General features: G+C 41.7%; 1 protein-coding gene across 4 annotated transcripts in view; it reads right to left on the bottom strand.

Annotated features, from left to right (window-relative positions):
• LOC137103524 (mediator of RNA polymerase II transcription subunit 13-like) overlaps positions 1 to 16,778 on the bottom strand; it is a 71,277-nt gene that overhangs the window by 7,409 nt on the left and 47,090 nt on the right. For 3 of the 4 annotated variants that reach the window (XM_067483961.1, XM_067483962.1, XM_067483964.1), the window contains exons 4-19: positions 16,587 to 16,670; positions 9,090 to 9,235; positions 7,977 to 8,183; positions 6,948 to 7,112; positions 6,351 to 6,507; positions 6,136 to 6,240; positions 5,170 to 5,823; positions 4,733 to 4,946; positions 4,258 to 4,336; positions 4,021 to 4,142; positions 3,680 to 3,776; positions 3,265 to 3,482; positions 2,082 to 2,260; positions 859 to 1,787; positions 388 to 567; positions 28 to 257 (exon numbers count right to left, since the gene is read on the bottom strand). In XM_067483961.1, the coding sequence (XP_067340062.1) occupies positions 28 to 257; positions 388 to 567; positions 859 to 1,787; positions 2,082 to 2,260; positions 3,265 to 3,482; positions 3,680 to 3,776; positions 4,021 to 4,142; positions 4,258 to 4,336; positions 4,733 to 4,946; positions 5,170 to 5,823; positions 6,136 to 6,240; positions 6,351 to 6,507; positions 6,948 to 7,112; positions 7,977 to 8,183; positions 9,090 to 9,235; positions 16,587 to 16,670 (3,766 nt within the window). The remainder of the gene's footprint in view (positions 1 to 27; positions 258 to 387; positions 568 to 858; positions 1,788 to 2,081; positions 2,261 to 3,264; positions 3,483 to 3,679; positions 3,777 to 4,020; positions 4,143 to 4,257; positions 4,337 to 4,732; positions 4,947 to 5,169; positions 5,824 to 6,135; positions 6,241 to 6,350; positions 6,508 to 6,947; positions 7,113 to 7,976; positions 8,184 to 9,089; positions 9,236 to 16,586; positions 16,671 to 16,778) is intronic. The other variant, XM_067483963.1, reaches the window with a different exon arrangement.

Raw genomic sequence — 16,778 nt, 5'->3', positions numbered from 1 at the left:
CTTTTTACTCAGAAATCAACCTCCTACCTCATAAACCGCACTCAGCTCCAGGAAGAAAGTCCGGGCTGCAGACAGCAGAGAGGGTGTATTGGGGCACAAAACCACATATGCTACATCCCGCTGCCCGCCATAAGGCTCCAACAGTAACTTCTCCCAAAAAGGTAAAGCCAACGGGGACAACGCCAAGAAGTCCCTCTCTCGGTCATAGCCCAGTAGCACTGTAGGAATGGGCAAGGGCTCTGGTGACTCTTCTGAACCTTGGATAAATAGAAACGATAATATTTTCAGTATTACAGGTAATATATTGTTAAGAGAGAGAGAGAGAGAGAAAGAGCGAGAATTTACCTAAATTATTATATTTAAAAATTCAAAATGTTTTGGACTTACCATAGGAGCCTCTCCCAGCCATCTTGTGGAACTGCTGCCAGGTCAGTGGACCCTGAACATGCTGGATGTTTTCCCAAGTCCTCCCTGTTCTCTTCTTCTGGATTGCATCTTGAAGGAAAGGCTGCAGAGAGAGCAGCATACGAACCATATCCTGGGACGACAACATGCTCATTTCTAGCACTGTGGAGATTAGCAGAGATACGCATGTGTACACATACACACACACACACACACACACACACACACAAATATGAACAGAGGCAGACATGTTAACAAGATTCTATACACAAAATAAACAAACACACATAAAACACATTAAATCATAATTTAGATGACAGCTAGGCAGGTATAAAAATATGTTTGCAGCCAAACTCTTTATAAAGTAGGACTTGATTTAAGGGACAAACTATTATCCCAGTGATGCATGTATTTTCTAAATTGCTTCTTTAGCAGCCAATAGATGGTTCTTACCATTAGTGTGAGGCCAGGAGTGTAAAGCTGTACTTCTGACAACAGCTGGATCTACTTTCCCTCCTGTGGGGTTATCTACATACTGCAGCCCCTGTTCGAAAGCATTGTAACACTCCACACAGGCATCACTCCCATCTGCCCACTGCTTTTCAGACATCCAGCTTTGGAGCAGCGCCCCCTTGCGGCCATGACAGGAACAGCTGAGAGGGAGATGCAGTGATGCCAAGGAAGAAATGGGCTGGGAGCACTGTTCCCGCAAAAGGATCATGACTGATGGAGTGGCAGGAGCTGCATCCTGCAGTCGCTTGGCCCTGGGGTCCCCCATAGTTGGGTCCCGCCTGCAAAGAGCCAGCCTCCTCTCTGCTGCCCGGCCTACCTCAGAAGTCCGACCATAAATATCCAGCTCATCCTCAAGGAACAGGCCTGTGCCATGGGCCAGCCGCCTGTTTACAATGGCACTGAAGCCACACATACAGCGGTACTGATCTTCACAGGTGGAATCAGGGATATAAACCCCCACATCTGCCCCCTTGACATTCATATTGCAGGCACAGATGCAGCAGCTGTCAAAATTGCGATCCTTGAAGACATTGAGGACAGAGTCTGAGAGCAGGAGTATAGTGTACAGGCTGTGGGCCTCTGGCAGGGAGGGTCCTGGCCGAGCCATGGGCTCAACAGAGCTGAGAGGCAGGCTGGTGGAGGGTGTGGAGACTGGTGAACTGAGCTCAGTGCCATCCTGTTTCACAGAACCCTGCCCAGAGCTTGCAGCATTAATGCCACGTGGTGTGCGAGGCGTTCGTGGAGTGGGCACAGAGAAGCGTGGAGTGGCAGGAGATGGGAGGATGCCAACAGTGGTGCTTACAGAGGCAGTGGTGGCACTCATCTGGCCATATTCCTGGTCTGTGAGGGTGTTAACACTCGGGATGTTTCTGGAAACACACACATATAGAAGGACACAAAAAACAAATAGACAAATTATTATTAGTGTCTGAACAGAAGCACTTAAAGGTCAAGCTGCCTCTTACAATTAAACAAAGTAAATCATTTGAACCAACTGGGTTTAGAATCCTTAGAGGACTTTCTAGCAAGAGTTAAACAAAATCAGCATCATATATTAATCTTTACCAGAACATCTTTAATTATTTAAGTCTTAAAAAGCAACAAAAGTAAAAATCTGTGACTATCAAAGAAGTCGCAAAAGCTGGTGGTAGCTGACTACTCACGTGTATCCATCCCTGATGAATGTGGTATTCTGGGGATGCATGACTGTGGGGAAATGTTCCATTTTGGGCAGTAGGGCCCAGGATGGTCTGTAGTAGCATTGGTCAGGAATCTTAAGTGGTGGTAGAGTCTGGCTGGGTAGGCAGGGTAGTGGAGCGAACATGGAAGAGCCCATCTGTGGCTAAATAGAAAGAAAAGTAAATTGAATTATATTTGATTGAATTATGATAATTTCCATTAGAAGTTGGGAACTCTACTGTAGTTTTTGGTGCATTTGTTGGGGTCTTCTTCTAGCTAAAGAGTAAGTATTTACAACAGCATGATCTTCTAAACTGCCCTATAAGAACCAAAGCCCAAATAAGGCATTGGTTTATTTATGCCATATTTCAATCCTTTATTAATTTTTAGGTCTTTGGTTTTTATTATAAAATAATCACATTTAAAACTTTAACTACCATTAGCTTGAAAAATCCTGGTAAACTTCTCACCACACTCGTTTGTTAGGTGATCTTTCCCAGATTAGTGAATGTATGTATTAGTGAAATATGTTGATTGCATACCAGATAACACTATTAGAAGCTGTAATACAATATAATGAATATGTAATACACCTGTAGATACACATCAACACTCAGTTGTCAGTTGAATGTTAATTGTCATTAATTTACTTGTATCAAATCTAATCAAACGTTATATTGAACCTTTTAACCTTTTTTGCTTGTTTTATAATATTGAATGGTGTTAACAATACTTGTTTGTTGGAGTTTATCAGTGTTAACAAGCAGATGCATCTCATAGTGGCCACTAAGTGCTTTCTACTATAATTACTGTAGCATTTCCCAGCACTCAGAGCCTGCAGTCAGTACAGCTGTCTGACTCACAGCACAGAGATAGCTAATTAGAGCGCTACAGGTAAGAGTGAAACTATTTCCACAGGATATGTGAGCCTGACCAGCTGCTCAGTAACTCACTGCCAGGCTGTCAACAAGGAGCTGAACCAACTTCCCCTTGATGACAGAATTTCAAGTAATTTGTAAAATGTGTAAATGCATGTAATTAACTTGTCCAAGTTGAGTGTAAATCTTTTTAGTTCACATTTTATACACGATGCCGAAGGATAAAAAAAATAAAAATAAAATGTTACTGTGTGTCCTGGTAATTGGGAGTTTTTTTCAGTCTCCTGACCTTAATATCCTCCTGCCTGGGACTGGCCAAACTCTCCTCCATCTCCATCCTGTATTCAGTAAACTGGGTGGAGGTAAAGGGAGGCAGATGGTCAGATGCTCCGCTTGGGGCAGGAGGCTCCTGGCACAGAGTGTCACGATATGACATGATGGGAGAGAAAGCTGGGTGCTGTTCTAGAGAAGGTGGAGTGGGAAACATCCGCTGGAGGTCTGCTACTGCTGAAAGGACACAAAAATAGAGAAAGAGATGAAAAAAGCAAGGGCAGGAGAAACAGAAAGTGTAATTATCTGCAATATCCATAATAAATAAGTACTAATAAACATACAACATGAATGCAGTGGCTCTACATAAAAACTGTAGTAACACTGTAAACGTATAGATATTTTAGAAGTAAATTCTCATCTTAGTGACTCACTTGATGGATACGGTACTGCAACTCTCGCATCTTTCCCCAGAGGGCGATCTTCTGTCGACACTGGTAGCTTTGTTGAGTGCTGGTTGGGGTAAACAGTCTAAAAATTGTTGCACACAAGATTAAACTGTTTTATTTACATACAATAACTCGTGGTTCAGAGTACTGCAGCAAAAACATACAGGTTAATGGAAGAATTATTCGAAGAAGTAATATTACAACCTGAATCTTAAGTTTTTTTTCTTCTATGTTAATTACAGTAAATGTAGTTCAGGTGCAACTATATATATAAAAGCAAAATACACAGTATGTAAGAAATTGTTACATAAACCACATTTTCTCACCCCCAGCTCCTCCTCATCTTCATCAAATATGTTATCTAGATCAGAAATGTTGACCACCAGATCTTTTTCTCTGGTCAGAGAAGAGTTGGTCTTGGCAGCTCCATCATCCTGCCCTGATTCATCTGACAACACACAAACATCTTTACCTACTGTTTAAAGAAACACTGCCACTCTAAAATATGTGTTTTGGTCTACTGTAAAATATATATGATATTGATAGCAGCAGCTCTGGCCTACCTGACTTTGGAGCAGAGTTAAAAATGGACATAGCATCTTTTCCATCAGGCAGTGTGCCGTTGCTGGTGATTTCTTCTCCCTGGTAAATGAATTACAAGCAAACTCGGATGTTTACAGTTCAATTCCAGTCTACTTTTTCCACAAAAGAAGCCAGGAACGACTCTTTCAAAGAAACATAAGGCCTGTATGAATACAAAAAGCCTAATCCACATTAAAACGTAGAACAAGGTAGTTGCTAAATGCCCGACTATTTTACCTCAGCCTGCTTTCAGTGAACTGTGTGTTCTTTATTTCAAGTAGTTTACTGTAAGCAGTGTATTTACTAAAACGAGGTTGATAAGTATAAATCCCTCACTGTTAGTTGTGTACTTGACATTAATCTAATAAACTGGTGAAAATAAATCACGTGATCCATAGTTATTGTGAAATAATTAGTAACTAGTGCACTGTGTCTGCAAACTGTGTGCTGTCCTACCTTAGCCTTCTTAATGGGTTCTCGCCCTTGGCCCTTTAATCTTTTGGAAGTGGAGAAAGTGTACTCAATGTCTCCTTCCTTAAAGTCGTAGGGATCATCCCCAGGCTCCCGCAGTGCCTCCACACCTGGCTGCTGGAACAGGCCCAAGGTGTGGATGTGGTCCCTCAGGCTCTCCTCTGAGATTTTAAATCTCTTGTGAGTCTGTGTGTACAGTCTGGAGGAGACAATTAGATAAATGCAGTCACAAATGTGTAGAAGCAGCATCTCATTCTGCCTGTCTTACTTATGTGCGCTTTATTTAATCGCTATTGTAACATGCTTTCATCAGACGTGTTGTACAGCACCACTGCACAAAATTTATGAATAATTTTTTTGGCGATCATCCTCTTCCTTCTCATTACACTGACCTAATCTTCGCTACTGTGTTTCTCTCCTACCTCTTTAGAGGAGCTCCCTCAGGGGTCATCTCTGTCTTTACTTCCTCCAATGAATCAGGGGGGAGTTCAGAAGGTCTGAAGTCACTCTTATCAGTCCTGGGAGTCCTGAAGCCTCTCCACCACCCGGCCCCATTCTCTCTCTGCCTTAGCAGAGCTGTGTACACAGCTGTCTCACTGGCAATCACCCCTAACCCTGAAGCCCCATCTGGACAGACAGGCATGTCCATAGGCACATCCAGAACTTCTGGGTCCTGCACTCGAGGGTGCGGGCTGAGTGTGGGTGGGAGCGGAGACATTGGCGAATGGAGAAGGGACTCAGGGGCTTTCCTGCCATTGGAGAGGGGTTTGGGATACTTGCAGCTTGGAAGAGCAGCCAGAGGCTCCAAGGGTGGCTCCAGTGCTACAAGCCCCCCAAGCTGAGGCCCTCCTGGTGAGTCTTGTTCCAGAGGGGTCTCCTGTGTGACTGATACACGGTGGTGGAAGGGGATCATGGCTGGCTTCTTGGACTGTTTGTCAGCCTTTTCTGCCTTGTCACTGGTCTTGTGTTTGGGTACAGAGGAAGGGTACAATGATGGACCAGAGGACTGAACAGGGTTGGCACTACTCTGGGGGTTGGCAGTGGATGTGACGGTCAGAAGCTTTTGCTGCTTCAACCTGTAACGTCAAACAAAACAAATAGTATTTTAGTGTTTAGGGTAATGAGTACTGCAATCTCCCTATCTCTCAATCTGTATTTATCTGTCTGTCTATCAATTTATCCTAGGTCAGCTGGTAAAGTCTAAAGTTTAAAGTTAAAAAAATAGCATAGACGATTAACTGCGGAACAGTCCTTATTAATTGTGCACTTTGAAACTTCATAAAGGTTGCATGATATTAAGATTAACATAATGAACAGAGTATAAACAACATTTAGTTTGTAATTGCCATGATAACAAGTTTCGAATACTGGCTACAGCTCTGTGGCACCTGGGGCAGCTGCAGGGTGCCCGAGCTCCCAGATCGCTGAAGTCCCATGTGGTAACTCCATTTGGCACTTCCTTCTTAGGCGTCACATCAGTTGGCTGATTCGGTCTGTGGGGAATAAAAAAGATCCATGAAGGCACCAGCTCAGCTGCATTTCTGAAACGCCAATAATAATCATTCTAAACAGAGAAGACAAACTCAGCTATGGGTAAACGTACATGTGCTGAGGCTGGCTGAGGTAGCACTCCCGCCAAGCCTGATGGACCACCTGACAGGTGAGCTTCTTCCCAGAATGCTTGGGGCTGATGCTAGTGACACCCATGCTGCTATCTAGTGTTTGAACACTAGAAACAGAGGTCACAAAGCCACTGTCCGCTGAAAAATATGAATGGTAGAAAAGATGTAATAAGAGTACTGAGCACAGAATTGGATAAATTCAGCCCTGACTTTTTACTACATTCTCCACCTGTTCCGCAAGCAGTTTTTTATTTATAGCTGCATAGGTGGAATTTTACAGAGCAAATAAATTGTCAAAATAATGAGTTTCTAGAGAAATACGTGCGACTCATCCATAAAATATAGATTCAATTTTTCATTAGTCAGTAAACAGCAACACAATTCTTCAGAATAAGGACTAATTGCAAGTTATAACTTAAATATATACATAAATTGCTTGCAAATATTTTATTAATGGTTAACTGATAACATATCCATAATGTGGATTCAGTCAGTGCATTTCACATTGATTTTTCTGTAAGATTTTAACACAACTGTATAAGTGCATGAAAGGAGGGGTCTGTATACACATTAGTTACCTGAGCAGGGCTGCTCTGGTGATGTTGGTGGTGTGAGTGACACGCTGCAGTGGTTCGACTCCCTGTTGAGACCCTGAGCTGCAGGAACAGGTGGAGGCTGCTCCACTGGTAGGTCCCCCTGGGCAATCAGCACAAAAGCAGCTGGGTAGGTCATCCTCACTCCACCTGGAAAGAAGAAAAAATAAGGACATTTTTACAGTAATGAAACCACGGGATGGCTGCTGCTCAACTTTAACTACAGGCTTTGTTAAAACGGTTTGCTTTCTCCATTTGTAGGAGTCAGATGAAACAATTTCTAGTTATTTTCTTTCTTACACAACAACAACAGGAGAATTACAGTGCCAAAGCGGACATTACGGAATATTGGCCACAAGTACAGCAGCTCTGTACTGCAGTATATGAAATGCACTGCCCCGTTATCCAAAAACATAATCCAGACTTTTTCGTTCACTGATCATATAAAACATATGATCTCAATCCCCTTACACTCACTTCTCTGTTATCATTTCAGGCAGTTAAGACTAGACAGGCTTTCCTCTTCAGATGTAAAAGCCCCTGGTATCCCTAAGAGTTTTGATGATAATCAGGTCAAACCAACACTGTGAAATCAGACTGATTAGACAAAGTTGTAACTCCCTGGGGCTTTGCCCTCATCTTCCCTATCCTTCCTACATTCTCTTCTCCTCCCTTCCAGTCATTTCCCCTTTTCCACTCTGAGATGAGCTTAGAAGCTGAGGATCATTGCGAGCAAAGTACACTTCAATAGGACCCCATCCAGTAATACCTCAGCTCAAACTGCCAGGGAGTCTACATAGGGATCAGGGGTAATGAATGTGATATGGATCCCTCACTGGTCTAATGTGTTATCACTGTTTTAATGCTCAAAAGATCAGTAGCATTCTTTATTATGTACTGCTGAGCACTTGTATAAATGCCTAAATTACAGGTAGGCTAAAATACTTTCCATAAAGCAATACACACTGTTGGAAATGCTTCACACACTACATTCACCAAACATGTTTTTCATACCTACGATGACCTCCACTGCCACGTGACAGTTATTATCATAGGCCTGGCTCGTTTCTTCTTTTTCCTTTTCTCCACTTCCCTCTCTCTGCTGAAGTACCATGGGGTAGAAGTAGCTCCACTCCTCCATCAGCTTGCGTGCCGCTGGGTCACTCATCTTGCAGGCCTGACCTGTCAGAGTGCCGCTCAGACCATATGGACTCAGTATTACTACAGATGGATAAAACAAATCAGGAGAAAAATAATAGATAGTTTGTTCTAAGCACTGACTTTAAATCATTGAATTGACATCACATTTTATGTACAGCAAAGATACACAATAAAGCTCAAAGGTAAATACAGTGAATTAACAATTTGCGAACGTTGCCCATAATAACTTCATATTGTGTAATCAGTGCACTGTCTTAGCTAATTATAGTAATGGGAAAAGCTTACATGATATCCATAAAGGCCATTAAATATATTGAAATGATTTTTAATACCTATTTCTAAATGCAACTTCTGCAACAAATCTTTGTTCCATTTCATGTTATACTTCCACTCTAGTACAGTTTGGAGGGAAATAGTGTACTTTTTACTTCACCACATTTCACCACGTCTAAGCAACTCATTTTACAAAATATGTATTAAGCTTATAAAATAAAATAGGTACACAATTAAATCTTTATAATTCATTACATTTGCTCTAATTTGACAAAGAACAACAATATATTCTAGTGATATGTCAACAATAATAGTTAATTTCCTATTACATGGTATATTATGGTGCAACACAAATATGGAAACATTTAACTGCTTCATTAGTAGTGCTACATGCTTACAACACAACATTTTTATTGCAATGTTTTTGCTTGTAATGGAGTGTTTATATAATGTGGCACGCAATGCTATTTTACTTTTATTAAGTTAATTATCTGAATGCAAAATCAACTATTGCTGTTTTGATAATTGCCATTTTTAAAAATACAATACAAAACTTTTACACTAAACATTTAATTTTTTTGTTTGTTGTTTTTTCTGTATGTGCTTAAATGCAGTGCACGCTTACTTGAGAACATTTTGTGTTCTTCTATGTAAATAAACCATAGAGACAAAACAACAGGTTTGTGGTATTACCTTGTACTGGTGTGATGGAGATCTGTGCAAGGCGGATGTGGTGTTCTGTGATGTGGTATACAGGCTGGTGCTGGGCGATCTCCACGCTTGTGCACACATTGCTCTCCCCGTGGAGGAAGAAGGAGAAGGAACATGATAGGTGTTCACTGGGGAGAGGAGACAGTAGAGGTTTAGATCATGAGACCACAGACAGCATTTATCTCAAGTGTGTGTACAGTGACGTGAACAAAATCTCCCCTCTGAGCTTGAGCTTGCACACAACTTAAAAACAAATTAACGCCAATATGAGTTTGTCCTATAAACCAGATGCTGCTCTGTCAAATTTAAATGCAAGTGACTTAACCTACACAACTGTTAAAACTGAGATTTACACTGAAATGAAATTAGATTTAATTATGCTAAACTGGATATTAAATAAACCAACGAATCACATCTATTAAAAAAGAAATCATGAATATGCCCCACTATCAGCCCACAGAATGACAGATGATGACTGCTTTTTTCCAAACGGAAAATCAGCGAACAGCCCAGAATGTGTCTGTAAAAGCCTAGCTGAGCTCTGCCTTCATTGATCATCTTCAACATTTCCCCCATAGACTCCTTATTGCAGGTATAAATCCTCATTTGCTTATGAGTGATTGTGGTGACTACATGTGTACATATGCAACATTCTCTTTATTACATAGCCAAGGCACAGTTCTTCATGCTTCGTTCTTTTTTTAATCACAGAAAGGTAATTGCAATCTATACACCAGTGGGTGGGCTGGACATCATTAACTACAAAGACAGCTTCACTGATGTATTTGTTTAATCTATGAAACTCCTTACCACTTTGGTTGTATATGTCAGACTGACAATATAGTCAGCAGCTACTGTAATCTCCTTGTGATTACCCTGCTGCCTATGCAATATCTCCTTTGCCCTGAGGGAGCTGGACCTCCATTTGAGCCGTATTGGATCATCAAATTCAATAAAATGGCCAGTTCCACAGTTACTCATGGGAGGAACTAAACACAGTAATTCGAAGCCCAGTAGCTTGTGACAGTAACCATGATGGCCTCCAGATGGCGCAGAGTGCACTCAAAGAAAGAAGATGCCAATTTCTCAGCTTCATAAATATTCCTGATGCTCCCGGAGAAAAACCTCATAACAGCAGGTGTTTTGAACACAAGTCTGCACAATGACAGGAGGGAGAACAGAGCTAAAGCACATGCATATGCATGCACATGCATGCACACAAACACATACCCAGCACTAGTCCATCACTAGCACAATTCCCATCTCTACACAAGTCAAAATGCTTTCAATGTCACTGCCCTCCAACCTTGTCCTCAGTGCATAATTTCACCATACAGTATAAAGAGCTATATATAGCTGCATGTGGAAGTTCAGGGTAACAGCTGCAAGTCAAGAGAATGAGTCCAACTAACTGCCTGGCCCATGTGCACAAACAACCACAATTTACATTTAGGGACCTATTCTTTATAAAGCCATAAAACTGTATAGACAGACAACATCAGGGTGGTTTTTAATGTCATTTTATTGTCTGATTGGCTGACTCACTAATTGGTTGGTTGACTGATTGATTTTCTGTGTTTTACTTTGTTATACTTTCTGTTCTGCCTGCACTTACAGTCTTAACAGCTCTACACAGATTAAATAAGGCTGTGAAATGAAGCATCCATTAGAATTTATTTCCCTCTCGAGTTGATAACTCTGTTTATATTGTTATTTTATATTTTTATGAGACGTGTGTGTACTGATCAGGAGTGATGTGCGTACAAAAAAAAGTGCTCCCTTAAGACCTCCCATAAAACCTCAAGCCTGGTCAAATAGCAGGAAATCACTGTCGGTATCTCTTCTCTATTGTACTCTCTCTCTCTCTCTCTCTCTCTCTCTCTTTTAAAGCAGGCCAATCCTGCAGAATTAGGTGTGAATACCTCAGCATTTCTGCTGAAAGGTGCTGATGAAGAATTGTTCACCTCAGTGCTTGTAATTTTAATCTTTGATGAATATATATGGTTGTAAAAGAAAGGCTGAAAAGATGTGAGGAAGAGAGTAGAAAGAGTAGAAATAAAGACAGCAATCGAGACAGAGTGAACACAAGAGGTAGAAAAATTAAGTAAAGGCATGAATAAAACTGAGACAAAAAGGGAAAATAGAACAGCAGCGAGGAAGTTAGGAGCACAAGGAAAGAAAAATCCAGTATAAAATGAGGAGTGAGAACAAAATGAGTGTGAGGAAAAGAGGAGGAGGTGAATAATTCAGTGTCACGCACTGCAACTGCTGCACACATATCGATGAGATCAGAGTTTTAATAGGTGGCTACTGAGCACAATTTTATGGTGTAATCAATCAGGAAAAGTGGAGGTGGAGAACACACAGGCACATCACACATTCACACATGCTACTGTGTGTGTGTGTTTGTGTGTGTGTGTCATTTAACTTTATATGTAAGGTATGCCCCTATGCTTCTACAACACTGTAAGTGGCATCGCTTGAAGTTCAAGTTATTGCGTGTGTGTGTGTGTGTGTGTGTGTGTGTGTGTGTGTGTGTGTGTGTGTGTGTGTGTGTGTGCAAAAACCATATGCAAATGTGCACATGAAGCAGGAGACAACACATGCACATACACTTACAGTTATCATACAGGAAGAGGGAAGGAGCTATGTTCATGTGACAACATGTTTCTTTTCACCCCATCACAACACTACCAGCCAGCCAGACAGCAGGGGAGCTGTTTAATGTCCGACATGCATCACAGACTTGACACACACGCATCTGTGTGTACAATCACTTTCACACAACATAACAATGGTTATCTTGGTTGTGGGGCTACACTACATCTTCAACCCAGGGGGGAGAAAGATAAAAGATTAGATTAAAGGAGATAGAAAGCAATAAACTGTAGAACAACTGCGCGGAAGACACGCAAAGCTTATGCTTCCATTGTCAGGCATCTAAAACCCAGGGTGTTATAACTGTGTTTAGATAACAACTACAGTCATATACACTCAGCAGGGATGATAACATTTTCTTAGATTCAAATCCGGAAGATGAATCTGCACCTGAAATTCTCTTGTTGCTACAATGGCATTTTCCTTCTAGTGTCCTAAACCTTTCTACGCAATCTGAAATCATCTCTTGGAAGCACAAGAATGTAGTGACTCCTGTGGTGTGTGTCAACCAATGTAGAGGATGTTTACCCTCTTGTAAGCTCTCGTGAGCAGCATGTATACACATGCTCCACAAGTCCCTCCACTCTCTCTGCACAGTATATATATTCCATACAAACAAAGCCCACCAAACTTTGATAATATGCTTCGGATTACGCCAAGATGCATATGCCCCCCCCAAACACGCACACACACAGACCGGTATTAACACAATCGTAAAGGGGCTGCAGTCAGCTTGATGTATTATTCAGTGGCCCCCAGTGGGTGGCTTTAGCCAGTGTTGCTATCACAATGTTTGTGCTCAAACACTGCTCCACCTAAGTATATGGATTCACAGTGAAAAGGTGTCACGCTCAAGGACACATACTGTGCAGACTCGCGCCCTTTCTATCGGCACGAGATACACAATAAAATATCAGTCTACTGTAACTGAAATTAGATTTATTCTTAGTTCTGAAAAACAGGATAGTTTGAGTGTGAATGCCTTGTCACCAGGGTATTCCCACATAAATGCTGCTAAGAGAAACATTTTCCTATCTGCGTCCTAATTAAAAAAATAAAAATAAAATAATAAAAAGGGGGGGTGGGTGGGTGACGTTGGCAGGCTGTTGCTGTGATGTATCACCATACTCTTTATTGATCTGTGTGTTTGTTCTCTTCCTCCTTCCTCTCTGGTTTTACCTGGTAATATTATAAATCTGTGAGCTATCGTAGCATGGTTCTTTGCTTTCTCTCTCTAGGGAGCCCTAATACACATGTAGGTCAACATTTTTCAAAGGAGGAAATGCAAATATTTCAATAAACCAAATATTTTACCTAGTAAATTAAGAATACAATAGCAGCACTTATATTTGTATCTTTAAAGCGCAATAAATTAACTATAAGAGTACTGTTATTGAAAAACCAGACATGACATCATATGCTGTGTCATTCCCCCGTAGTAGGATTAATATTTTAAGAGTCAAGGTGAGTGTAATCAATCACTGGACCACTGTGTAAACCTACTGTAAGCTGCTGTATCTAAATGAAGTAAACCTCAAGCTCAGCACTCATTTCAAAATCTGTAGTCAGAATAATAAAAAGTGAGAAGAACAATGAATGGGAAGTCTTCTCCTTAATAGCGGTCAGTACAAACAGGCTACTCGGGGGGAAAGAAATCAGTCCACTATTCATTTAGGCAGCAACTTATTTAACACTTTGCATCAAGTTTGTCAGTCTGCAAGTTCCCATTTATCAATCTGCCACTCAAAGGTGCATTTTTCTTGTCTGTCACTTTTGCAACTAGGCAATCGGCTGGACCCTAATTCCCCCAACATAAATCATGCCCATTCTTAGAGAGTTGGTAAAATGTCATAGGTGATACTGGGATTTTGGGAGAGCAGAGCTGAGCAGGCCAGAAGAGAGGAGAGGACTATGGACTATGTAGTGTTTTGGAAAACGTTCTGTCAGGTTAAGTGAAGGTTTCTGGGACTTTTTAGAAGTACATTAAACAGGCATTGTTATTTGTTTATGTTATATGTGTCCCCAGTCCTGGATATATGTCGCGGTGTCTCCAGCTGTACAGTGCTGGTCCAAGCCCGGTAGAAATTGGGTAGGGTTGCATCAGGAAGGGCATCCAGCGTAAAAACTGTGCCAAATCAACATGCGGACAATGATCCGCTGTGGCGACCCTGAACTCACGGGATAAGCAGAAAGAACAAAAAAATTAAAAAAATTAAAAAACGTGTCAAGTTAGAAAAGACAGCTGTATGGGTCCATTAAAGGCACCTACAGATTACCAAATAAACCCTCTACTGTACTTGGCATGCATAGAATTTACTGAACTAGTCAAAGAGACAGACTAATACATCCATTCAGCCATCTATAGTGATGATTAATTTATGACCCCCCACCTCTCTGATCCCCACCTCCCCACCACACAAACTGAGCCTCCTCCCTGATCTTCCTCTGTCTCATGCTTCGTCTCTCACACTATGTCTGTATCCCTGTAAGTCTCTCTCTCCCTCTCTCTCTCTCTCTCTCTCGCTCCCCCCAGTGTCTGATGCAATCCGTTACCAACCCAGAGAGAGAGAGCTTTCCCTCCATTCAGACACAAAGAGAGCAGGAGTGTTGGATTGAGGTAGGGGGTGAGCAGAGGAGGAGATTGGTTTGGGAATCTTCTCCTGGATGTGCCAATCCTCACCGTGCCCTAGGGACACATATGAGATAAACAGCAGATAAGCCTGACAAAGGCAGCAGCGCCAAGGAGCAGGAGTTGGCACGGATTAGGGGGCATGGCGTGGATTTTAGCACTGAAGCGCCCCCTGTTGGGATAAAAGGCACAGTGTGGGAGTCAAGAAGAGACAAAGGAGCTGTTATAGCTGAGGCAGGAGGTCAGTGTATGAGACACAAAAACACTGAGGGGCAGGGATCTGCAGGGGTTCTCACAGTGTCGACTCTGGGGCAGGACTGCTATTCTGGGAACACGGGACAGTGTGTGAAAGCATTCAGGAACTTTGAGTGCGCTGGAAGGAAGAGTTGGAGTTATGTGAAAAAATATTTGCTGCAGCGTGTAGGGATGAAAAATTACAACTAGTGCACACATCTTCATAAGATTTGTATTTGTGTCTGGATGCTGAAGAATATATCTCCCTCTTTCTCTCCTTCTGCCTCTCTGACTCTCCTTCCAGGATGTTCAATAATTCAGACAGTACAAGTCAGGATTGGCTCAGCAGGGGGCGTACCAGCTGACAACATATTCATACAGAGCTGTGAAAATGAAGAGGAATAACATGAAGAGACACACACATGTAAATCAAAGCATACACCCAAATAGGAGAACCTTTACATTAAACATATGTATCGATGCATACAGTAAGTAGAAAACACAGACAAACTCAAGGACTAGAGTCTTCACCTTCCTACCGCCACCAAATATATTATTTTATTATTATTCAATCTCCAGTGGTGTTTCTTGAATCATTCTTTTACCATGCCCCCCTCCCTTTTCATTTTTAATCAGCTCTGTCAGTGACTCGCTCTGCTTCTCTCTCCTTTGTTTCTAATGTTAGATATATAGAGTGATATTTGCAACAGTTTCTTTCTTTGTTCCCATTAGAATAAAGTCATATGCTTTTTAAAGGTCTAACAAAGAAAAAAAAAGGGGGGGGGGGCATTCATAGTGATTAGAATTGGAAATCTAATGGACACACTGAACACCCTTTTTGTAGTTTGTAGTTTTGTAGTGGTGAATGTCTGTAATGTGTGCTGTGTTTTGACACATATAGACACAATAAACAGAATAAAGTGTTTCCAGTGTTTGATCAACGTGTTTCTCTATTAGAGTGCTTTCTCAGAACACCACGAGTTTGCAGTACAGGTAACACACACACACACACACTCCCTCGACATGTCAGCGTACCTCACTGAGGGACTTCCATCTGCTCTAAACACAGAAACCTGAGTTTGCTACAGCGCATCACAGCAGACTGCATTTGTGTCAGCAGATTTCTAGAATGAGAGTTTCCTGTGTGTGTCGCTTCATCTGCACCGCATTGAATGACAATGTAATTCACACAGCAGCTCAGTTAAAAAACTACAAAGCAAATACAAATAAATGGGTGGATTTTGTATTAGCTGCCTCTCAGCAATGGCTGTAGATCAGTCGGAGGAGCGGGGGTTTGATTGCCATTCCCTTCTGGCCATATGTTGAAGTATCTTTGGAAGCCCCAACTTGTCCCTAACAACAATTTCCTCATGGGATCAATAAAACATTTCGAATCGCATACATAAAATTTATTAAAAGTGATTTCCTTGGAGCCATTTTTTGTATGCCTTACTGTAACATTAGAGCATCGCTATGTTAGAGATGTAAGGAATGCTGCATCCTCACCAGCAGGAGAATCTGCAGTGGGCTGTGAGAGGCAACTGTAATGGCTGAAGCAACAAGTCGAGCTTCTGTCATCACACCCACCCCTCTTTTTACTCTGTTGCACTCTCTCTGTCTGTCTCCCACACTGCGTACACAGTTGCACAGTGTGACCCCCCCCCATCTAGAAAGAGAGGTGTGAGTGTTTAGGTAGGGCCTCGCCTCTAGCCACTATTCAAGGTTCTGGTTTTAACAGATCTTACACACCATGAGCCAGCCCAGCTGATAGAATATTGGCGATAGGGGGCTTGTCCAACACTGAATTCAATAAAAACCCTATGACACTGACTAGCTATGTCACCTGTTTACACAAACATTCATGATGACTAAAACTTTGTGGACACAGAAACAAAACATGCTGGGGAAACCTAACAGCAATTCTCTCAGCAATGTGTGTGCATCAAACGTTTACGTACCTGTTGCCCAACGATTTTTCCTCAAGTTCGTATGGCTTGAAGAACCACTTCCCAATCCGTACAAACCCCTTATCCATCAAACATCTGCAGCAGAGACAAAAATTATTCATTCAGCAAAGAAGAAAGAAAACTGTTTAATTTCTCCTTCTCATTTAGCTATGGGAGGCTTCATTAAAAAAAAAAACCTGGCCA

This window comes from Channa argus, chromosome 18, assembly GCF_033026475.1.
Source record: "Channa argus isolate prfri chromosome 18, Channa argus male v1.0, whole genome shotgun sequence".
Taxonomy (NCBI): domain Eukaryota; kingdom Metazoa; phylum Chordata; class Actinopteri; order Anabantiformes; family Channidae; genus Channa; species Channa argus.
Note: the sequence above shows the minus strand (reverse complement) of the source record. Positions and strands in the feature narration are given on the sequence as shown.